At 61.5% G+C, this 24,552-nt stretch overlaps 1 protein-coding gene across 13 annotated transcripts in view; it reads right to left on the reverse strand.

Annotated features, from left to right (window-relative positions):
* TIAM1 (TIAM Rac1 associated GEF 1) overlaps window positions 1–24,552 on the reverse strand; it is a 167,911-nt gene that overhangs the window by 71,736 nt on the left and 71,623 nt on the right. For 9 of the 13 annotated variants that reach the window (XM_059686301.1, XM_059686299.1, XM_059686294.1 and 6 more), the window contains one exon: window positions 4,990–5,164. The exons of the other annotated variants lie outside the window; for them this stretch is intronic. In XM_059686301.1, the coding sequence (XP_059542284.1) occupies window positions 4,990–5,043 (54 nt within the window). In that variant the 5' untranslated portion in view covers window positions 5,044–5,164. The remainder of the gene's footprint in view (window positions 1–4,989; window positions 5,165–24,552) is intronic. 13 annotated transcript variants of the gene reach the window in all.

Consider the following 24,552-nt stretch of genomic DNA (forward strand, 5'->3'; position numbering starts at 1 on the left):
CCACCAGGGGGCAGCCCTGGGCCCTGAGACTGGACACGCGTGGGGACGGCCAGAGAGGAGAGGAGAGACTCAGGCCGGGCCTGGCCCCGCTGCTCCCCTCAACCCCCTGCATGGCCATCTGTGCTGACAGACACTGAGCCCCCAGCAGACAGACATCCAGCCAGGCACAGGCAGGGGCGCGGTCCCCCTCACAGACAGGCCCCTGCCGGGCAGGCTCCCGGCAGAGTAGCCGCACCAGAGGGCGGGACGCACTCACGGTGGCCGTGAGGACCCTGAGACCCTGGCACAGAACCGCCCCACGCTGACCGGGAATCGCTCCGTGACCCCGGCTCCGCCTGAACGCCGCCCGGACCCTCACAGGCAAACCTCTACGAAACGGGATCTGTGGCCACAGGCGGAAGAAGGCCTCGGCGAGTGCCCCCGGGGAGCTTGGAGGGGTCGGCCGGCAGCCTGCGCTCCTCCCCCGGGACCTTCCCAGGGCCCACGTCCCGGGCGCACCCCGGGCACTCAGCGAGAACCTGCCAGCACCGAGGCCCTCGCCCTCCCGGCCGCAGGCACCTGTCCGGCCCCATCCCCGGCCCCCTGGCTGGAGCCTCCAAGACACAAGAAAAAGATGCCGCCACGGCTCTGGCTCCGCAGAGGGAGGGCGGGAAGGGGAACTGGCGAGCGTGGGGCTGGACGAGGCTGGTTCCTGAGCAGATCGCGGCCGCACGGCTGGTAGTCGCACAGACAAGCATTTCGGTGACACTGAAGGCCAGGACCAACTTCCTGGAATCCCTGACTTTCTAAAGAATTCGTTAAACACCTGGACGCGTCCACAATCCACGTGTTTTCCAATAAATAAGAACAAAAAGCTCCGTGCAGCTGGGAACCAGCAGTGCCACCGGGAGCCCTGCCCGGATTTCAGTGTGAAAGGGGGAAGAATTATGGCCACAGCGGCCGAGCCGCCCCTCCACGCCCGGGCCCTCCTCCGCCGTAATCAGGACCCTGCAAACAGCCCGACCGGCCCCTCCGCAGCAGCACATTTCTGCTCAGGCTTGTCGCTGCCAAGGAAACCTCACCACGTGAAAAGCCTCAGAGAGGGTCCGGGAGGCGGCGCGGCCTCGCAGCCTGCGGGCTCCCTGCGGGCCCTGACGCTGCTCTAACAGCACTTTCCGGAGCCAGAGGCCCGCCAAGGTAGGAAGGACAGCTTCAGCCTCCGACCTGGAGCTCGGAGGGGGACAGGCAGCTCCCACATCCTGCACCGGAATCCTCGGGACGGCCTCGGAGAGGCAGCGGGAAGCCGGACGCCAGGAAAGTTCCATCCCTGAGAGGTCGGGGAGCCCTGCAGCCCCCTGGGTCAGTGGGACTGGGATCTCTAAGTGCAGTCTGCTCACCCACCGCACACACATCTCCCCCTCGTGGGCCAGCCCTGCCCCAGGCGACCCAGGCGACGTGGACTGGAAATTCCCACCCTTTTCAGGAGCAAACGCGGAACGCGCAGCTACGTCCAGCTCCCTAGCGTCTCCCTGCTCGCTCCTACTTAACCCTTATTTATTTTTATTTCAAAAACAGAAATCTTAGCCCAGCCAGCAGGGCTCAGTGGTTGAGTTTCGACCTGTGAACCAGGAGGTCACGGTGTAATTCCCCGTCAGGGCACAGGCTCGATCCCCAGTGGAGCGTGCAGGAGGCAGCCGATCCATGATTCTCTCTCATCATTGATGTTTCTCTCTCTCTCCCTCTCTCTGCCTCTCAGAAATCAATAAAAATACATTAAAAAAACAAACAAAACAAAAAGTCCATGACACGTTCTGAAGAACCAAGGAAAACCTGTGTTGTTATGCAGCCCCTCGTTGCCCGTCCCAAGTTGGGGGGGGGGGGGGCAGGCAGGGGGACATTCAGGTTTGGGCTTTAACCCTCGCGGGCTTCCAGCTGGGTTCGGGCTTCACTCACCCTTTGGAAAGATCACCACCATCTACTCGACTCGTGTAGACTTACTGCGGCCTGGTCTCTGTTACAATAAAGTTACTGCGACCCGCCCCCCCAAATCTAACCAGCTCTCAAGGGGAAAGGCAATCAATAGGTGGCCCAGAAGTTGGAATTATCCAACAAAGGCTTTTAAAGCAGCTGTTTTATTATAACCATGTTCCCCGAGGAACGGTAAACACTCTGGACATAAATGAAAAGCCTAGCGGCTTGCCATTCCTCTGCACGACCATTATGAGCATCGATTATGCGACACGGGCAGAGAGACAGGACGCACAAGGTGACGTGCAAGCTGCGCCCTTGGCCGCCCGCTGCGCCCCGTTCTCAGGATGCGCGAGCACTCGGCCTGGTTCATAGAAAGCCGCCACGGCCAAGGCCTCGGAGCAGCGAGAACAAGGAGAAACTACGACTGTTCTGAGGGAAGAGGGCGGAAAGCAACTCAAGGGAAACGAAATAATCATCCCTCCCGGGCTGCGGAGGCTCAGATGGCAGCGGGATGGTTTCCGCGTCTCCCTCGCTCGGCGGGCCCCGCAGGCACGCAGCGCTGCCCCACCGGAACTCGGAGCCTCGCGCCAGCAAAGCCCAGCCCGCGGGCAGATGCGCAGAGACAGCTGCGCTGTCAGGTGGAACCTCTGCTCAGGAAGCGAACCCTTACCCATCAGGGGCAGACCAAGGCCCTGGCTTTGAGCAGGTTAACATTTTCTGTAAGAACGTTCGTAGTGTGGACAAAAGGGGCCACACGCTGACCTGACAAGCTCAGGAGAGGCCTGCATGGCGGTCTTGCAGACTCGGAGACCTAAAGTCACCACAAAGGATGGCCTGAAATTAAACCTTAACTAAAAGCAGTTATGGTGGGCAGTTACGTCCTAAGCCGATATCTTCACTGATAAGGTCAACCTTTACTGTAACTGAGCCCATCTGTCTTTTTGCATCTATGATAACATACCCTTGAAATGTCTGGGTAACTTGTGATTTCCCTGTATCTGGAGCCCCTGGGGCAGGGCCAGGTGTGCTGGGCCCAGGACAGATGCTGCAGATCTTTCATTTGTCATGTTCATTGTTCCTGCACCCACCTAAGCATGTGTCCATCATTTCACTTTTTATCCTATCACAGAGGTTTCCCCACTTCGCTTGATCCCACCTCCTTAAATGTGTCACCAATGAATTTCATGTTTAAATACGGATGTAACCCGCCATTCTCCGGAGCACTATCTCAATTCATTGAGGTTCTGCTTCCCGGCGTATGTCGACAGTTTGGCTCAAATAAACTCACAAAAATTCTTTACAGGTTTCAATGGTTTTTTTACGTTAACAATAGTATTTCATAGTACCCACACACGCATGCATGCGCACACACACACACACATGATCCTCGTGCATAAAAATTTTAAAAGTATTCTGGATAAAGTGATTGAGACTAATTTCCACAATTATATATATATTTTTTTTTGTATTTTCTGAAGTTTCTACACTAACCCTATCATTCACTTTACGGAAAAATACACAAAGGCAACATGTCCACGTGGGTTTGGGGTCACTAGGGAGAGTGAGGAAGTCCCCGACCTGACCTCCACCGGGCGGTCTGGGAAGGTCCCGGGATAAAGGCACCGCCACCTCGCTGGCTTCCGCCCCTCTCCACGTTCCAGGGGCACTTGCTTGGCCTCCACGTCGTGCCTGGCGTGGCCACATGTGCACTGACGCACCTGTCTTCCCCTGCATACACCCCTTCCCATTTCATTATAACCCGCCCCCCGGGCAGGAACCATGCCCGGCCGCATTGTACCGATCGTCTAAATAAACCAGGTTTCACACAGCTATGCTCAGGGGGGACGCTCATCGCTCAGGTGGACTTACAACAAGGACAACTCAAAAATATAAAATGTTCGAGCCCGGCCGGCGTGGCTCAGTGGTTGAGCATCAACCCAGGAACCAGGAGTCACGGTTCAATTCCCGGTCAGGGCCCAGGCCCGGGTTGTGGGTTGGATCCCCAATGGGGGACGTGCAGGAGGCAGCCGATCAATCTCACTGATATTTCTCTCTCTCCCTCTCCCTTCCTCTCACTCTAAAAATCAATAAAAACATATTTAGAAAATATGAATATTGTATAAAACATTCAAGCCCATCGGTGGGCCCACGACGACCCCCTTCACGTCCTCTCCCGTCAGAAGTGGACTGGGGAGCAAGCTTCCCGGTGGCTGCTCAGGGCACCGTGAAAGCCAAGCACGAGGCCGGAACGATGTCTGTAAATTGTAATTATTAATAATAAAACGCTTCACACCCCTGAGGTATTTAAAAACGTATTAAAATAAACCTAATGAGTACCCTCCTCTGACTTGCGAACAGACCTCGCAGACGGCAGGAGAGAGAATGCAATGTATTCATTTCGGAGCTAAATCCGCAGCGAACATCACAAGACAACAGATTGCAGGCGTAAAATGAGCTTCCAGTGGGAGGCCTTGGTTGGAGCCTGTTTTCCCGCTGGAGGCTGAGCCCGGGATGGGGGGGGGGGGGGGGCGGGGCGCTAAGATTAAGGACCCGGACCCTGAGGGCTCTGCTCCCTCCTCACACCCATGGAGAGCCAGCGCCCGCCGAGGGGCGAAGGGAGGGTCCTGCAACGAGCAAACAGGAGACGATCTCCGATTTGGAAGGATTGCTGCTCTGACCTAGTGACTCTGCGTTAAAGGTCCCCCAAACCGGCAGCGCTGTTTGGAGGTGAGGTTTTGAGCCAGTCCGCCCTCTCGGACGTGATCCCACAGAACGACGGGGAAGCCGGGGATGAACCTACAAGATCCCGGGTGCGAGTCCCGGGGGACAATTCGTCCCGACCTGCTTTTCGGTTTTCTTCTTCCGAGTTTTAATGCTCTCGCGTTTCCATGGTTAAAGGGGTGCAGCCTTAACCCAAAGAAATGATTCCAAATCCTTTCCCCACGAGCCACACCCAACACAGCGATTCCCACCACATCAACGCGTGGCCGGCCCCGCGCTCCCACGCGTCCCGGGCATCCACCCGGGGCCCGGGCTCACCTGCCCCGGCGACAGCGGCTCCCGGCCCCGTGTGCCCCGAGAGCACTGGGGCATTTAGGTCCTGGCGCTGGCCGTGGCGTCGGCTCGAACGGCGACCAGGCGGGGGCGTCTTCAGCACCGGCCCCTCGGGAAGGCCATGGCGGTCTCATCGGCGTCTCCCAGGTCCCGCCAACACCTGGGAGGACAGGACAGGAGAGAGAGGGTCACAGCGCAGCCGGCGGCAGTTCATCGCCCGCCAGCGCCCGTCTCGGCTGAAACCCACCCCCTGATCCACAACACAACCCCGAGCACAGGAACGAAGGACACGCACCATCAGATAAGCGCACACACGCGCGCATGTCACACGGACAGTGATAAGCAGCCCTACGGCAGAGCTACTGTGTCACTTCCACCTCTTCCTGTGGGTTGGCAGGGTGGGGAGCGTCCGGCCCCCGGGCCGCACAGGGCCCAAGAAAGCTGTGGCCTAGCCCTGCCCAGGCCTTAGGGGGAGTTCATGGGCCCTGGGACACACAGAGCAGGCTCGTGTCTAAGGGGGTGACGTTGTGTGGCCCGCGGGGGCTGTTAGAAACATCCCAGGGCCCTGGGCCAGAAAAGGTCCCACCCCGGACTAAGGGATCGGATGAACGGATGTCCGATGGCCTGATGCCCGCGTCCCCTCCTAACCGGCACACGGTCTCGACAGACAGACAAGTGACAAGGGAGGAGGGGTCCGGGCGACTCTGGAGCGGAGCTGTGTTTGCAGCTGATGCTGACGAAAACACCCAGAGGCACGTGACGGGGTTCCCCGGGGACGTGTCCTCACACCGCCCGACACCAACGCAGAGGAAACCCAGCGGCAGGTGCCCCGCGAAGAACTCGGGCGAAACAGCCAGACTGTCCCTTAACCCAGAAAATGCATGGCCAGGGCAGCACCACCACAGCAGTTTTAATGGTTCTTTTTTTAAAAACTGTATTTGTTATTGATCTCAGAGAGGAAGGGGGAGGGAGGGAGAGAGAGAGAGAGAGAGAGAGAGAGAGAGAGAGAGAAACATCAATGATGAGAGGGAATCACTGATCGGCCGCCTCCTGCACGCCCCACCCTGGGGATCGAACCCACAACCCGGGCCTGTGCTCTGACCGGGAATCCAGCCCTGACCTCTTGGTTCCCAGGTGGACACTCAGCCACGGAGCCCGCGGCCGGGCCAATGGTCCTTTCCTTACAGCCGCCCTCGCAGGACAGACTGCAAACACTAGGAGACAGAGATGTGGGGTCCCGGGGGGCTGCGCCCGCCGCCTGCCACCAGCCAGGCCTCTGGGGGCCCGTGGCGCAGGGACGGGGGGAGCGGCCTGCTCTGAGGAGGTGGCACCGAGGCAGGAAGCACACACACGCGCCCGCGGGGAACAGGACAGTGAGCGCGGTCACGTCCTTCCTCGTCTCGGAAACGTGCTGTTTAACGGTGACTGGTGACTCACGCGTGCAGGGCGGAGCGTGACTTCTCAGCACACCCATGATTACCCCGAAATACGCGCCTTCCCACGACCCCCCACTGTGCCCCACCCGCATGCTGCTCTCTGCAGAGTCTCCCCATTCCGAACGGCTCGGGGCTGCCCAGGAGCCGGTGGAAGCTAACCGGCCGTCGGGACCGGCACCAATGCCTGCGGTGCCAGCGGCCAGCGACCCGCATGGCGGCTCTCGCCAGCACACGGCGCGGCCTGCCTTCCCCTGCACAACGGAGGCCGGTGCTGCACGTTAATCCTCACCCGAGGACGTGGCCATCGGAGAGAGAGAGAGAGAGGGACATCGATCTGTTGCCTCCCGCGCCCGCCCCGACCAGGGATGAGCCCCACACCAGGGATGTCACCTGCCCGGAGTCGAACCCGCAACCTTTCGCTGTGGAGGACGATGCTCCAACCAGCGGAGCCAGGAGGCGGGGGATGCGCTTTTACACCAAGAACCTGCGGATGAGGCTCTCCCCACGTCTCCTCTCGGCGGAGACCGCTCCCCAGGAGGCCCGGGGGCCTGTGTGCCGCAGGGGCTGAGCTGCGTCTATCTGGTGGGATGTTTTCTGATTTTGGTGGGAATGCTTCTCCCGGGACCTGGCTGTGGCGCTGACCCCGGCGCCCTCTGTCCTGTCGGCCGGCCGGCTGCTCTGTGCCGGCGGTGACTCCTGCTGGGGGCTGTGTCCTGGCGACTGGAGAACCACCAGGACCCGGGGCGCCGGGAGTTCCATCCAGCGGGAGGCAGCCAGGACCCGCTCAGTGTCCAGCCCACGCCGGGGGCTCTGCGCAGTGTCGGCCACGCCCCAGGTCACGCTGATCTCAGGCCACCTCCCCCCACAGCATCACACGGTCCCCTCCCCCCACAGCACCACGGTCCCCACACCACGGGCACCACGGTCCCCACACCGCAGGCACCACGGTCCCCTCACCGCGGGCACCATGGTCCCCACACCGCGGGCACCACGGTCCCCACACCACGGGGCATCGGATGAGAGCCTGGGGCAGGACTCACTCAGCCGGCGCCACGGTCCCTGCTCGGCAAATGCTCACAGGTGAGTGTGTGGCCAGAGGTGGCCGCTGTTTCCTGGAAATTTCATGTTTGTACACCACGCGGAGCGCGCAGGGGAAGGGCCACGGTCCTGGGGCTCCTTAAAAAGGAACACCAGCCCGGCCGGCGTGGCTCAGGGGCTGAGCGTCCACCTAAGAGCCAGGAGGTCACGGTTCGCGCCTTAACCCGACCGGCAAAGGGGGCTGTGGGACAGGTCAGAGGACCCGGACACTGCGGACGCCCCGGGACAGTGGACGGGACACGGCCATCCTCACTCAGCGCCTCGAAGGCTCGGCAGTTAGTGAGTTAAAGAGGCTCCTCTCCTGAGCCCGGGTGGGCGACGGGGCCAAGCCCGCACCGAGGCAGAGCCCTGAGATTTCTTTCAGGCGCAGCCAACGCCCAAAGGGCTTCGTGTTAGCGTCATCTCCCTCCAAAGATGAGGATGGGGTGGACGGACAGATGGATGGATGGACAGACAGGTAGCTGGATGGACGGACGGATGGATGGATGGACAGACAGGTAGCTGGATGGACGGACGGATGGATGGATGGACAGACAGGTAGCTGGATGGACGGACGGACGGATGGATGGGTGGATGGATGAATAGATAGATGATAGATAAATAGATAGATAGATAGATAGATAGACAGACAGACAGACGGATGGACGGATGGTCTGGGGCACTGGGTTTTTACATGGCTCAGAAATTAAGGTGAAAATTCCTCAGTCGTCGTCTTTGCCTTTCTTTAACCCTCACTTTATCCAATAGGAGTCCAGGGAGCGACTTGGAAAGATCCGTCCTCGGACCTGGAATGAGGAGACCCTCCCGGGAAAGGCGCCCACAGGTGAGGAGGCGAGGAGAGGAAGAGGAGGGAACGACGCTCACCCTCAGGCGCAGCAGCCGGCAGTTCCCCAGGAAGCCCCGTGCGGAGGCCCGAGCGGGACAGACCCCGTGGCCGCTGCAGCCTCAGGCCCTGCCGACGCGATGCTGCCGGGAGGAGCCCTCCCGGGAACCGAGGGTGGGGTCGGGGAGGGTCGGGGGGCCCGGGGCGGCCTCTGGCTCACGGCCCCAGCACAGCTACTTGGCCTGCTGACCAGCGGCCACGCCCCATCTGACACAGCATCTGACACAGGGCAGGTCACCAGCAGGGAGCCTGGCTGCCAGACAAAGACCGAGGCTGCGGCCAGGACTCCAGCACAGAGAGCAGGGCCTCCCCTTCCCGCCCCCCCCACCCCGTGAGGAGCCCCCTGTCCTCCCAGCTGAGGGCCTGGACCACGGGCTCAGGGCATGACTGGATCTCACTGAGACCATCCCTCAGATGGATAAGCTATGACGGAGGCTCCAAACTCCTCCTCCACGAGGCGTGAGGCGTGGAGGACAGGGTGCGGCAGCCCCGATTTCAGAGCAGATAACGCCCCCCCTCCAGCCACCAGGCCCTAGGCGTCCCCACATCCTACCCCACGGCCCCGCCCGCAGCCATGGCCTTCCCAGTCGTCGACCAAATGCAGCGGGACTGGGAGGAGGCGGCCAGAGGACCCACTTCAGCCCCAAGTCGCCTTCCTACTGAGCCATCACCTCCTCCCAGCACAGCGGCTCTGCCGGCACCGGCACCGGTCCAACAGGTTCCGCGGGAGGGAAGTAACGCATAGCCGGGCGCAGGGAGACCCAGACCCACAGCGGACGGGTTCCAGGCCAGACACTCAGCTGCTCCCCCGATCTCTGCGTTCAGGGCCTCATAACTGCCCTTGGTCGCCGGCAGCAGCCCAGGCGTACGACCCGGCCACACCCTCCCCACGAAGGGCTGTCGTGCGGCGGCATTAACCCCCCCCAGCCCGGCCCAGCCGGGCCCTCCCAGGGCCAACGGAGCCCCGCTCGCTGAGTGGCTTCAGCGGCTTTTCTCGAGCGAACTCGGGGTCCCCCGATTCCCCAACACGCTCAGCAGCATGAACCCCGAGCACCTGAGAGCCCCCACCTTCCAACAGTGACCGCGACCGGCCAGCTCCGTGCGGCTCCTGAATTCTCCAGGTCGGGCCCCAGTCCCGTCAGACAAGCAGGCCCAGGTCACGGGGAGAGAGAGGGGACATGGTCCCCCGCGAGAGGGAGGAGCCGAGGCAGGTGACCCTCACGCGAGCTGCGTCCCTCCCCAGTTCCCTGCAGGGGCTCCCGAGACCGTGCCCCTGAGGACAGGTGTCCCCTGAGGGTCAGCAAGGAGCCGGGCGAGCACAGGCGGGGACGGACCGTGCCTCCTGGGAGACGGCAGCCGCACGCCCTCAAACTGCCCGCTGAGCCCTGGCCACCAGGGCCTCCGCTTAGAAGAGGGTTCAACTCGGTCACTTACTCCAGCCACACGGTCCCCAAAGGGAGCCCAGCTCTCCCGGCGGAGACCCGCCCCGTCCCCAGCCCCGTCCCAGGGCCCGTCCCGGCTCCGTCCCAGGCTCCATCCCAGGCTCCATCCCAGGCCCCGTCCCAGGCCCCGTCCCAGGCCCCGTCCCAGGCTCCATCCCAGGCTCCGTCCCAGGCCCCGTCCCAGCTCCATCCCAGGCTCCATCCCAGGCCCCGTCCCGGCTCCATCCCAGGCCCCGTCCCAGGCCCCGTCCCAGGCCCCGTCCCGGCTCCCGGCTCCGTCCCAGGTCCGGTCAAAGGGGAAGGCGGGCAGGGCGCTCAGCTGTCTCCACGGAGGGAGCTCGGCTGTGCCTCGCGGCGCCCGCCCCCTCGGGCTCCGCCTGGAACCCTGTGCTGAAGGCCCAGCCTGTGCAGCCCAGAGGAGGGCGCCCGCGAGGGACCCTCAGACTCACAGCCGCTGCTGCCAGGACCCTCCCCGCGGCCCGAGACCCGGCGGGAACCACGGCCTCCGTCTCCGCCGCCATCTACACCCACCACCGCCTGCCGCTCACCTGGGGTCCCACCGCAGAGCCGGGGGGGACCCCTCCGCCACGCAGAGGCCGGAGCCCTGGGCCCCTGCTCCTCACCAGGAGGCAAGAGACACGGGACGGGCGGCTGGTTCCCAGGCCCGAGCTGCGTCCCACGCGAGCGGGAGCAGGTGCGGGTGCAGCCCTGGGGGAGGCCGGAGCCCCAGGAGCCGGTGTGGCAGCCACGCCCGTCACAGGAGGCGGGACTGCCCACGACCTGCCGCTGAGGAGAGGCCACAGCGTGGGGAGAGGCCACGGGGCCGGGCGCCGGGACCGGCTCTGTGGGGCCGCGACTCGGAGCCTGAAGGTCCGTCCCAGCGTCACGGCCCCGGGACCCGCCGGTTGCTCCCTGGCGGCTCCGGCTCCGGCTCCTGCCACGGGCGCCTGTGCGGGCGGGAGGCGCGTGTGAGATGGCGGAGGCCAGAGAACATCGCTCTCACATGGTGTTTCCCTCTCCCTCTCCCTCCCTCTCTGAAATCAACAAAAATATAGTAAAAAAAAGAAAGAAAGAAAAGAAAAAAGGCCGGGCACGATCTCTCTGGCTGGATGACTGACGTCCATCCGCCCGGAACAGCCTGTCGGGAGACGGAGCCCGGCCGCCCAGGAGGAACCGCCTGCAGCGCCCTCCCCGGTCAGCGGTCAGCGGTCAGCGGAGGACCGGCGGCCTCTTTCGACAGAACGCCGCCCGAGCCCCGGGCGCCTCTGGAGCAGGGACCCGCCGAGTTCCGGGCAGAGACCCTGACACACACCATCGCGGCAAACCTGTCCCTCCTGCGGCAGCTACGCGCTCAGGGGGCTTGGCGCTCGCTGCCAAGTCGCCTCCGGGAGACCACACACGCAGCCCGCGGGCGCCGCGCCCGCTCCAGAGCTCACAGGGCCTCCTGCCCGCGCTGGTCCCCCGGGTCTACAGGCACTACATTCAGCAAATCGCTCATCACTTGGCCAACGCACACGTCACACACATGCGCTAGTGTGCACACAGCCATGCACACTTCACGTTCTGTGAGGGTTGGCAATGTGCCTCGCTTATCTGAACCGAACAGGAACACACACAAGTGCAAACACAGATCGAAAGCAGTGGGCGTCTGAACGCCCCCGCCCTCGCCCTCAGCCGTCGGATTGCGCACCGAGCGACACAGAGGCCGCTGTCGGACACAGAGGCCGCTGTCGGGCACAGAGCCGGGCTGGAACTAAGGGCAGTAAGGAAAGGCATCGGCTCTCACAGGAGCTCCTCCCCCCACGCAGCCACCGGACAAACCCCTGCGGCACCTGCCCGCCTCCTCCCTGACCTGCACCTTCCACCCCGTCCCCCAGGAGACCGCTACGGGGGGGGGGGGGGGCTGCAGGTGCCAGCAGCAGAAAAAGGGCATCGACATGGGAGGGAGGGGGCGGGTGGGGAAGGGAAGGGAAGGGAAGGGAAGAGAAAATTGGGGGCATCTGTAATCCTGGCAAAAAGAAAACTACCCCCAAGTCTGTGGCTGTCTGTGTTGTGAGCTGTTTACTGACGGATACCTCAGATTCCCCGCTGGACGTCTCAACTGTCCCACCTCAGCCTGGCCAGGCCACCACCACACAGCAGCTCAAAGCCTCCACGTCCTCAGGAGAGCAAGGCGGCACCCCCAGTTCAGGGGACCCCACTGCTCAGGGATATATTTTTATTGATGTCAGAGAGGAAGGGAGAGAGAGAAACATCAATGATGAGAGAATCACTGATCGGCTGCCTCCTGCACGCCCCACACTGGGGATCGAGCCCACAACCCGGGCCTGTGCCCTGACTGGGAACCGAACCGGGACCTCCTGGTTCATAGGTCACTCAGCCCCTGAGCCGGGCGAACCGGGCCAGCAGGGCCGAATGGGACACTCCTTAGGGCCCCACACGGGGCCTCCTCCCCAAGGAGCACGGCACGTCCGTGTGACCTGAGCCAGTCGGGGGGTCCTGGTGCCACTTCCTCCATCTGCAAACCAGGTGACCCGCCCGCAGGTGCGGGACGCGGGGGCAACGCATGGGAGACGCCCCCTGGTGTTCGCTCCAGCCTCACGCATGTGGCCTCTCTCCCTCCAGCTGTCCTTCCCTGCCTTCCTTCAACATCCCTGAAGCGTCTTCTCACCGAACCTGTCCCCTCGAACCAGGTCCCCTCGCCTCCCACCCCCCGGCGACATTCCTCTGCTGCCCACCTCTCCGGGCACACCCCCGCCAGCCACGCTGACGCACGCGCAAAACACATACAACGTCCGTGGAGATGCCGCCGTCCACCCCGCCCCACCCCGCCCGCTGACTGATGGGCCCACACCCTGTGGGCCCCGCAGAGGCCGGGGGAGCCAGGGAGCACCTCCTGAGGGATCCACGTCACGCGGAGTCCGGGGCGTGAGGGAGAGCAGGGAAGCGGGCGGCGTGGTGCCGGGGTAAAGCATTTAACCTGTGTCTTTTCTGGGACGAGATCCCCATATCCCCGCCCCCGGCATAAAACGCCAGCGCAGCGGCTAGAGGTGAATGCCCTTTTATGACAGTTTCACTGGAAGCTCTGAAACCTCTACTCTTCCAAGATCTTCTTCGTCACTTCTCCTCTCCGAGTACCACCGTCATCAATTATTTGAGAACCTGTCTCAGTCCATCTTCTCTCTGGCAGGGCCACGAGTTCCCTGCGAGACGGACCGTGGCTTTCTATGTTTAGCGTAAGGCTCTTGGCAGGTGCCCCCTGCATTAGGGTTCTCCAGAGAAACAGAACCAACAGGAGGGGGGTGGGTGTGTGGGCGGATGGATGGATGGAGAGATGAGGGACAGGTGGGTCGATGGATAAATGAGTGGATGGATGGATGGAAGGAAGGGAGGAAGGAAGGAAGGGTGGACAGGTGAGGTATGGGTGCGTAGATGGATAAATGAGTGGATGGATGGGTGGGTGGGTGGATGGATGAATAGGTGAGGGATATGCCCTAGCCGGTTTGGCTCAGTGGATAGATTGTTGGCTTGCGAACCGAAGGGTCCCAGGTTCGATTCCGGTCAAGGGCACATGCCTGGGTTGCAGGCTTGGTCCAATGTGTGGGAGGCAGCCAATCAATGATTCCCTCTCATGATGATGTTTCTATCTCTCCCTCTCCCTTCCTCTCTGAAATCAATAAAAATCTATTTAAAAATAAAAAGAATAGGTGAGGGATAGGTGGATGGATGAGTGGGTGGATGGGTGGCTGGGTGGATGGATGAATAGGTGAGGGATGGGTGGATGGATGGAAGGATGGAAAGGTGAGGGATGGGTGCGTAGATGGATAAATGAGTGGATGGATGGGTGAGGATGGGTGGGTGGATGGGTGGATGGATAAATAGGTGATGGGTGGGTGGGTGGATGGATAATTTAAGGAACTGCCTCAAGTGACTGAAGGGGCTGAGAAGTCCACTCTGCAGGGCGAACGGGCTGGAGACGCCCCTCTACCCCCCAGGCCAGAGCTAAAGCTGCGGTCTTGAGTCCAAAGGCGTCAGGAGGCGGACTCCCTCCTCCCAGGAGGCTGCCTCCCCTCTGAGGCTCAGGGCTGGAGGCCCAGCCACACAGCACAGGACAGGCTGGCTCCTCAGTGTCTCCTGACGCCGTGCTGATCTCATCTAATGCCCATCTCACAGCATCGCCTGAGCGCGCATCTGAGCAGCTGGGCACACAGCGCGCAGCACCTCCGCGCACCCAGGGCGCTTTCTCCAGCCACGGCGCCAACGTCACCCGAAGGGACAGAGAGCGAATGTGTCCCCACAGGATCTCACGACAGAACCCCCCAGGCAGGTGCCTGACGTGCGAGCAGCCCAGGGGCCACTAGTCTGAGCTCAGAACCAAGGCTGACGTGGGGGGTCCTGGGAGCCCAGGCTCCAACACACAGGGGTCACGGAGGACAGTGGCCGACGTCCACGATGTCACCCTGGCAGGTATCTCTAGACCAGGCGATGCTCCTGGTCGCCCGGGCAGCGGGCGCTGTGGCTCCTGCTTCCACGTGGACAGCAGTAGAGCCGGCCGGCGTGGCTCCGTGGCTGAGCATCGACCTGGGAACCAGGAGGTCACGGTTTGATTCCTGGTCGGGGCACAGGCCTGGGTTGCGGGCTTGACCACCCCACCCCCCGAGTAGGGGGCGAGGAGGAGGCAGCCAATGATTCTCTCATCACTGATGTTTCTCTCTCCCTCTCCCTTCCTCTATGAAATGAATAAATAAAAAAGAAAACAGTACAAAACCTATCTGCAGATTGTAAAACACAAACACACCAGCCCCCTCCCAGAACCCCCTCCCCGCTCCCCCCACACACACACACACACCACACGCACCACACGCGTGCGCGAGTGAGGGTCCTGGGCACTTCAGCGTCCCTGTGGCAACACGTCTGCCCCGGCCGTGGGTCTGAAGTCACCGCCCTCCCCCGACCCAGCCCAGAGCCAAGGCTTCCAGCGCAGCAGGCGGTCGCAGGGGGAGGGGGTTGGGAGTGGGGGGCGGGCAGGGGGGGTGGTGAGCCCTCGATTCCCATGCAGCTGGGCTTGAAAGCTCCATTGTCCGCCTCCTCCGCCTGCGCCTGGGCGTGCGGCACACAGGGGCGGCGAGCCCCCCCTCGCCCACCCACGAGCTGGGGCGACACGTTGCCCTGGAACCAAAGCCCCGGGAGGCTCAGAAGTCACCACAGCCCCCCCCCGCCCCCCACGCACAGGTGCCCCGTCCCTGCACCCCCTCGAGAGGGAGCAGGCGGGGCGAGTGGGCTCGGGGCCGAATGCTGCTTCAGGAGGGGGAGCGTGCACTGTCCTGCGCCGAGCCAAAGAGTGTGTGTGCGTACGTGTGTGTGTGCGCGCGCGTGTGTGTGTGTGTGTGCGCGCGTGTACACCACACACACACACATGCACACACACGTGCACAGGCGGGGCAGGAGCGTATCCCTCCCTGAGCAGGGTCATCGTTAGCTGGGACAGTCACGTCACTTCCCCGTGGTTCCAGATCCCCCCAGTGAAACCAGCGCCTTGTAAGTGTGTCTCCAAACTGCTGGGCTTCCCGGGAGCGGGCAGGTGGGCACAGGCGCAGGGGCATGGGTGAGGGGCACATGGATGTGGGGGGCATGGACGCAGGGGGCACAGGTGCAGGGGGCATGGGCACGGGGGGCACAGAAGCGGGGGGCATGGGCATGGGGGGCACAGAAACGGGGGGATGGGCGCGGGGGCATGGGCGCAGGGGGCACAGAAGCGGGAGGATGGGCGCGGGGGGGCACAGAAGCGGGGGGCACAGAAGCGGGAGGATGGGCGCGGGGGGGGCACAGAAGCGGGGGGATGGGCACGGGGGGGCACAGAAGCGGGGGGCACAGAAGCGGGAGGATGGGCGCAGGGGGGCACAGAAGCGGGGGGATGGGCACGGGGGGGGCACAGAAGCGGGGGGATGGGCGCGGGGGCACGGGAAGGCAGGGAAGGGCGCAGTGGCCGGAGCGGGGAGGGCTGTTTCGCCTGGTTCTCCATTCCGTGCGGATCCGAGAAGGGGAGGGCCGGGCCGGCGTGTGTGCTACGCCCAGCGAGCGCCAGGATGGAAATACCCGCTGCCTGCTGGCCGGCCGCCTGGCTCCCACAGGCCGGGGGCGTGGGACAGCGCGCGGCCAGGGTGCCAGCTCCCGCCACCTGTTCCCTGGTTCTCGGCTCCGACCCCCCTCCCGGGAGCAGCCTGCCATCTGCGCCCGGGCTCCACTGGGGTTTCCATGACAGTAAATAAAGTCCTGACGTCGCGTTCGTCTCAAAGAATTCCTTCAGCCCCGGCCAGTGTGGCTCAGTGGGCAGAGCGTCGCCTGGGGACTGAAGGGTCCTGGGTTCGATTCCTGCCCGGGTTGTGGGCTCGATCCCCAGTGGGGGGCATGCAAGTGGCAGCCGATCCATGATTCTCTTTCATCACTGATGCTTCTCTCTCTCCCTCTCCCCTCCTCGCTGAGATCAATAAAGAGGTATTTGTTTTCACGGTGTAAGTGCGAGGCCGAGGCCCAGCGCCCAGTGAGCTCGGCGCCACGAGGAATGGACGAAACTCTCCACGCCAAGAGCGCGTGGCGGGTGAAGGGAAAAACAGGGAGATTCTGAAACCGGATGCCACGGGCGCCGACGCAGGCGACCTGCCTCTGTTTAAGCTGCATTTCGCGCTGTCACTCGGGGAAGAGCGGCGACCAGGTGGGGCCTCGTTCAGTCACTAAGCAAACCCTGCCCACACCCGGGAACGGAACCATTTCCACGTGGGGGAGGTCAGCGTGCGCACGGGCAGTCACGTTCCCGTAAAACCACGATCTAGAGGCGGACACTCGTCCCAAACACGTTCAAGAGGCCTCACTGCATGCACCAGGCCGGCCGCTGCAGGCTTTAGGCCAAGCGTGTCAAACTCGCGGCCCGCGGGCCGCACGGGGCCCACGAGAATTTCTGCGGCCCAGCCAGCGTAACGGTTCGGAAGAGACGTTTTCATAAAAATTTCGTAACTTAATTTTTACAACATCCTGTTACACATAATTATTAACAACGAGCCACCACGCGCGCAGAGGACTGGTGACCAGAATCGCGCTGCACTCCTCTCCCTTACGCGCCTTACGCGCGGGCGCACCATTCCCACTAACACCAGCGGCGAATATTCTAAAAACAGCGATGGCCACATCATTGGTCCTGCACGGACTTGTTTGGTGTGCGCAACAGGAAATGTCTCTATCGAACTAAACCTACGTTTCTATGAAAACTGAAGCTGTTCTTTCTTGGTGGCCACATGACCTTCAACCTCGTTTATCCGGCCTGTGGGAGCCTTTGGGTCTGACGTGCTTGCTTTAGGCGGTTTATGCGGTTTTTGTTTTTTTTAACTTTAACTCTCCGTCACCCCTGGATTGAGGAGGGTTATTTCTTATTTTTAAAATATTTTTCTTGATTTCAGAGAGGAAGGGAGAGGGAGAGAGAGAGAGAAACATCCATGATGAGAGAGAATCATGCATCGACTGCCTCCTGCACACACACACACCCCACTGGGGATGGAGCCCACAGCCCAGGCCTGGGCCCTGACCGGGAATGGAACCGGGACCTCCTGGTTCCTGGGTCGACGCTAACCGCTGAGCCACGCCGGCCGGGCTGTGCTAGTAACTTAGAAATAGATGCTTTTCATCCTGATGGTCACAGAGGACTTCCCCACAGGGAGTCACCGTTTTCAGACGGTAAAATGGGGAAATACAACTCCCAAAACACTTCCTGTGCACAAATCCCCCCGGGACGAAAAGGCACGCCTTAGGGCCGACGCTCGCACCCTTCCCACGGCAGACTCAACTGAGAAGCAACAAAGCCGCCTCCTGGTCAGCCCCGGAGGGTCCCTTTTGCGCTGATGGAGGCTGGAGAGCCTGCGTGACCAGCTCTGCTTAAAGGCACACCCTCTCCGGGGACCGAGGGCCGGGCAGCCAGGACGGGGCGCCCAGGGGCGCGTACTTGCTGTGCTGAGCGTCCCAACACCACCACCAGGGGCAGGTGAAATAAGAAAATAAATAAAATAAAAACTGCACGTCTAACACAGAGGACAGAGCCTGGCCGCGTGGCTCAGCGGCTGAGCGTCGACATAAGAACCAGGAGGTCAGGGTTCGATTCCCGGTCGGGGCACAGGCCCGGGTTGTGGGCTCCATCCCCAGTGGGGGATGCGCAGGAGGCAGCCGATCCGTGATTCTCTCTCATCACTGATGTTTCTCTCTCCACCTCCCTTCCTCTCTGAAATCAATAAAAACATATATATATCCTATCTAATAAAAGAGAAACATGGTAATTAGCGTTCATCCTCTACCCTTCCCATTGGCTAATCAGGGCAATATGCAAATTAACTGCCAGCCAAGATGGCGGCCGGCAGCCAGGCAGCTGGAAGCTAACATGAGGCTTGCTTGCTTCAGTGACGGAGGAAACTAACGTTCCCCGCCTGCCTTGCCGGCCTCTGAGCCTGCAGTTTGAAACATTGTAACAAATATAGAAGCTAAACAAAACCCCAGAAACCTGCTTTCAGCGAGCCGAGCCGGGATCTCAGAGCTGGAGTTATACATTGTTTCGATTATAGAACCCAAACAAACCAGATACCTGCTTTCAGCAGCAGAGGCCTCAGAGCTGGAATCAGAGCTAAAGCTGTCCCAGAATTAAAAAAAAGAAAAAAAGGAGCAGTTGGGCGCTTCAGTCACCCACCAGCCTGAAAACAGCCCTCAGCCCCTCACCCAGACTGGCCAGGCACCCCAGTGGGGACCCCCACCCTGAAGGGTGTGTGACCAGCTGCAAACAGCCATCATCCCCTCACCCAGGCTGGCCAGGCACCCAAGCGGGACCCCCACCCTGATCCAGGACACCCTTCAGGGCATACCAGCTGGCCCCCACCTGTGCACCAGGCCTCTATCCTATATAGTAAAAGGGTAATATGCCTCCCAGCACCGGGATCAGCCTGACAGGGGGCAGCACCCAAACCCTGATTGCCCTGCGGCTCTGTGTGTGACAGGGGGCGGGGCCACAACCTCCCTATCCACCCTGCTCTGTTCGTGACAGGGGAAGGCACCCCAACCCCCTGATCGCCCTGCGGCTGTGTGTGTGACAGGGTGCGGCACCCCAACCACCCCCCACGGGCCCTGCTCTGTGTGTGACGGGGTAGAGCCATAACCTCCCCATCGGCCCTGCCCTGAGTGTGACACTGGCGGCGCCCCAACCCACTGATCAGCCCTGCTCTGTGTGTGACAGGGTGCGGCGCCCCAACCCCCCCGCCCCCACAGGCCCTGCTCTGTGTGTGACGGGGTAGAGCCATAACCTCCCCATCGGCCCTGCCCTGAGTGTGACACTGGCGGCGCCCCAACCTCCTGATTGGCCCTGCTCTGTGCGTGACAGGGGGTGGTGCCGCAACCTCCCCATCGACCCTGCCTTGAGTGTGACAGGGGGCGGTACCCCAACCCCCCAATCGACCCTACCCTGAGCGTGACTGAGGGTGGCATCGCAACCTCCCGATCCACCCTGCTCTGTGCATGACAGGGGGCGGTGCCCCAACTCCCCAATCGGCCCTGCTCTGAGCCCGACCAGGGGCTGCACCTAGGGATTGGGCCTGCCCTCTGCCACCCGGGAGCAGGCCTAAGCCAGCAGGTCGTTATCTCCCAAGGGGTCCCAGACTGCGAGAGGGCACAGGCCAGGCTGAGGGACCCCTCCCCTTCCCCCCGAGTGCACAAATTTTTGTGCACCAGGCCTCTAGTATATATATATTTTAAGAAAGTAGAGAATATATGCGAAGCTATTGTGCTAAGTGAAATAAGCCAGTCACAAAAGGGCAACTAAGCCCTAGCCGGTGTGGCTCAGTGGATAGAGCATCGGCCTGCAGACTGAAGGGTCCCCGGTTCAATTCCGATCAAGGGCATGTGCCTCGGCTGCAGGCTCCTCCCCGGCCAGGGCCCTGGTCAGGGCATGGCCAGGAGGCAACCAACAGATGTGTCTCTCACATCGACGTTTCCCTCTGTCTCCCTCTCCCTCCCCCGCTCTCTACAATCAACGGGAAAATATCCTCGGAAGGAAAGCAGGTGTGGGTGCCGCCCCAGGGAAGAGGGGCAGGCGCGGTGCGAGTCTCCCGGGCACAGAGCTTCGATTTGGGAAGATGGACGGTGGAGACGGTCGCAAAACACTGTCGATGGACTTAGTGCGAGTGGAAAGCTCGCGCCCAAATGGCCACGTGGATGTTGTGCGTGTTACACCGCCATGAACACGAGGGAGCCCTGCACAGCCGCCCTGCAGGGGCTCCAGGGCCTGACACGACTCCTCCATACAACGGACCGTCCCACTGCCACCGGCACCGGGCGAGGGCCCGGGTCTCCTCCCACCCCCGCTTCTGCCAGAATGACCGTCCCGACCCCAGGTCTAAGCCTCAGTCTGGGCTCACGTCTCAGCTCCCCCGCCCTCCGCCCTCCGCCCCCTGCCCTCTGCACACAGCACCGGGCGCACCCGGCCACAGCGGTGAGGACCAGCCTCGCGCACACTCTCTCTCTGTTACTCCTCACCGAGGGTACTTCTTTCCATTGATGTTTTTTTAAGAGAGAGAAGGAGGGGGGGAGGGGGAAGGGGTGTGTGAAACATCGATGTGAGAGAGACACATCGATTGGTCGCCTCCCATACGAGCCCCAACCAGGGCCGGGGACCGCACCTGCCCGGGTACGTGTGACCTTGACCAGGAATCGAACCCGAAACCCTTAGGTGCTCAGGTGGACGTTGTCCCACTGAGCCCGCCGGTCAGGCTGCCCACTTCCTCATCGCGAAAGCTTCCTCCGTGGAATCCCTCCCAACAGCCGTGCTGGCGGGACCGCGCGACCTGTGGTCCCGGCTGCGGGGGATCCTCCCACAGAACGCGCTCCTTCCCCGACCAGGGAGCCGGCTCCCGCGGAGACAGCGAGGAGCCAAGGACTGGGAGTGCCCTTCCCTGGCGGCCCCGGCACCGGCGCCATCACCGCGCCCGCCTCGCCTGGTCGCCTCCCTCTCCACGTCCCTCTTCCTCACTGGGACCCTCCCGTCGCCGGCAGGCACGGCCCAGACTGTGAGAACGGCCCGACTCACCCCACGTTGCCGGCTCCTGGCCTCTGACTCACCCGCGAGTGTGGCTCTCGGGTCACACCAGGCCCAGCCCAGGGTCCCCGTGTGATGGCTGGGAGGACAACGGTCAACGGCCCCCTCCCGAACCCCCGGACAAGCCCTGGTCCAAGGGAGTCAGGGACGTAGCGATCCGCCTCTGGCCTCTCGCTGATGAGCGCGTCGAGGAGGCGGAGGCGGGAGACGCAGGCTGTGCGGGCGGCTTCATGCAACAACAAGTCAGGCTTGGCACCGCCGTGCGGATCTCACCGGCATTCTCTTCCCACTAACAAGGAACATCAGCCACGCGAACCACGCTCTCTCGCCACACGGCTGCTGCCTGGCTGTGTTTTAACACAGGGCGTCCACACACCTTCATAAACGGCCACGAACTGCTCGGAAAGAATGTGCAGCCTGGCCGGGTGGCTCAGTGGTTGAGCGTCGACCTATGACCCAGTTCGACTCCCAGTCAGGGCACAGGCCCGGGTTGCGGGCTCCATCTCCAGTGGGGGGCGTGCAGGAGGCAGCCGGTCAATGATGCTCTCTCATCATTGATGTTTCTATCCCTCTCTCCCTCTCCCTTCCTCTCAAAAATCAATAAAAATATATATTTTTTTAATTTATGCCCTGATCAGCTGGGTTCAGTGGATAGAGTGTGGGCCTGCGGACTGAAGGGTCCCGGGTTCGATTCCAGTCAAAGGCACATATCGCAGCTGCAGGCTCGATCCCCAGCCCTGGCCGGGGCACGTGCAGGAGGCAACCAATTGATGTGTCTCTCTTACACTGATGTTTCCGTCTCGCCCCCTCCCTTCCACTCTCTCTAAAAATCAATGGGAAAATGTCCTCAGGTGAGGATTAACAAAACAAAGAAAGAGTTTGCAATATGCCATTCACAGCCTCAGAAAGACCTGGGATCCCCCGTGGGAATCAGTCGAAACCACGCCTTCCCCAGCCCCGTCAGGTGAGGGAAGAGCCGGTTTCCAAGGCGCACACCTGGCCGGGCGGGCGGCACACCCATCCGCCCCTGAGCGCCATTCCCTGCGCCCGGGCCCAGGCTGCGGAGCCAACAGCAGGCCCGGCAACTGGTCCTGTTGGGGCTTGTGCGCTGCCTGCGGTGCAGGTCTGACCGAGGATGGGAGCCTGTCAGCTCCTTCTGTTGGGACTTGGCACCCGGGGAAGCCCGAGGGCTGCCTACTCATCTCCAGGTGGCACCACAGCAGATCGTGAGCTGGGCGTGAGCAACTGCGAGCCCCCCCGCCCCCGCCCCCTCCCGTGGGGACCCTACCCCACCTCTGTGGCTCCTAAACCACGTGGAGGCCACTCCCATCAGCAGCCCTCAGTTTCCCCCTCGGTGGGAAGGGGCAGGAGAGCACATGGCCGGGCCCGTGACCCAGGGCAGTTTCTTGGTACTGTTTGCTCGTCTATTTTTACTTCCTGCAAATTCACATAAAGTTTGAGTTTGGGTGAAGTGGAAAACGTGTCTATTTTCATCATCCCTAATTGCAGTTTGGAAATAGGGTTAGCCCATCCGGGTGGCTCAGTGGTTGAGCATGGACCTAGGAACCAGGAGGTCACAGTTCGACTCCCGGTCGGGGCCCATGCTCGGGTTGAAGGCTCGATCCCCAGGGTGGGGCCTAAATCAATAAAAATATATAGCGGCGGCTAACACACCAAAGGAGACCAGGCTCATTCCGGTCAAGGGCACGTACCTCAGTTGCTGGTTCAATCCCCAGCCCAGGTCAGGCTCATGTGGGAGGCAACCAATCAATGCGACTCTCTCACATCGATGTTTTCCACCCCCTCCACTCTCTCTTAAAAAAAGTCAAAGAAAAAATATCCTCGGGTGAGGAATAACAACAAAAACCTGGTTCAAGTTCTTCTCTTCTCTACACACTCACACTCTCATCCTGCCGCGAGGGCTGTGGAACACGGACATGAATGTGGGCATGAGGCGGACATGAATATGGGCACGAATGCGGGCATGAACATGGGCATGAATTTGGACATGAACACAGGCATAAACACGGACATGACCATGGACATGAATGCAGACATGAACGTGGACATGAATGCAGGCATGAACGTGGACATGAATGCGGGCATGAACATGGACATGAACGCGGACATGAACATGAACATAAATGTGGACACGAATGCGGACATGAATGTGGACATAAATGTGAACATGAACGTGGACATGAATACGGACATGAACGTGGACATGAACACAGGCATGAATGTGGACATGAACATGAACATGAACGCGGATATGAACACAGACATGAATGCGAAATGAATGTGGACATGAACGCGGGCATGAACACGAACATGAACGCGAAATGAACACGGACATAAATGTGGACACGAATGCGGACATGAACGCGGACATGAACGCGGACTTGGGACTAAGAAGCATGGAGGGGGCGCAGGCGGGAACCCCACTCGGGGGCAGGAGAAAGCCGACTACAGGAGGCAGCAGGCCCATCTCTGCACCAGGTGGGCTTCTAGGCTCAGGAATAAAAACACTGTTATCCACGCACAACTGAGGCCACGGTCCTGCCCACTGGCCTGCAAGGCGCGCCCCTCGGGCCTCTGGACCCAAACCTTCGGTCAGACAGCAGCCGGCCTCGCATCCCGGGCATCAACGGGATCGAGACGGTTAAAACAAAGCCCTTTGAAAAACACACTTTGGCCCTGACCGGTTTGGCTCAGTGGATAGAGCATCGGCCTGTGAACTCAAGGGTCCCGGGTTCAATTCCGGTCAGGGGCATGTACCTTGGTTGCGGGGAGTGTGCAGGAGGCGGCTGATCGGTGTTTCTCTCTCATCGATGTTTCTAACTCTCTGTCCCTCTCCCTTCCTCTCTATGAAAAAACAAAAACAAAAACAAAAACAAAAACAAAAAAAACAAACAAACAAAAAAAACACACTTTGGGGGGAAAGTGGCTCAGAAGAAGCGAAGCAAAGGACAGGGTGAGTCCTGTGGGCCTCCCCCAGGTTCCTCCTCGCAAGGAAGGGTGGGCACGTGCCCCCCCCACGCCCCGGGACGCCCCGTGGTGACAGCTCAGGCGTCTCCCGTGACAGCGAGAAACAGCTCGCAGTCCGTCCTCGTCCTGGAGCCCCGCGGTCCCGTGAGCCGGCCCAGGTGAGCGGAAGGGACGGGATGGGACCGAGCGGGAGGAGAAGAGAGGCGGGAAGGGAGCGCCTCACCCAGGTCCCAGGAGCCGCCCTGCGCTGTGTGTGTGAGGCGGGGGGGGGGGGGGGGTCCCCCGCCTGCAACGGGTCCCGATGAGGTCAGTTCAGCCAAACGCCCGCCTCCCGGGTGCTGGCCACGGGCAGGGCCAGGTTCCCTCCATGTGGCAGCCACGCACTCGGCGGGCAGAGCTCTCCGCGCCCCAGAACGCGCTGGGAACAGATGCCGCTCGTAACCCTGACACGCCTGCCATTCTCACTGGACCCAATCCTGTCTCAGGCCATCTTTCATCTCAGCGGGAGGGGGGGGGGAGGAAGGGGGGTCACACCGATGGAACGGTATAAACTTCAAATATTTTGCTTCACAAGGACATGCGTGG

The sequence above is a fragment of the Myotis daubentonii genome, chromosome 3 (genome assembly GCF_963259705.1).
Source record: "Myotis daubentonii chromosome 3, mMyoDau2.1, whole genome shotgun sequence".
In the NCBI taxonomy this organism is placed as follows: Eukaryota; Metazoa; Chordata; class Mammalia; order Chiroptera; family Vespertilionidae; genus Myotis; species Myotis daubentonii.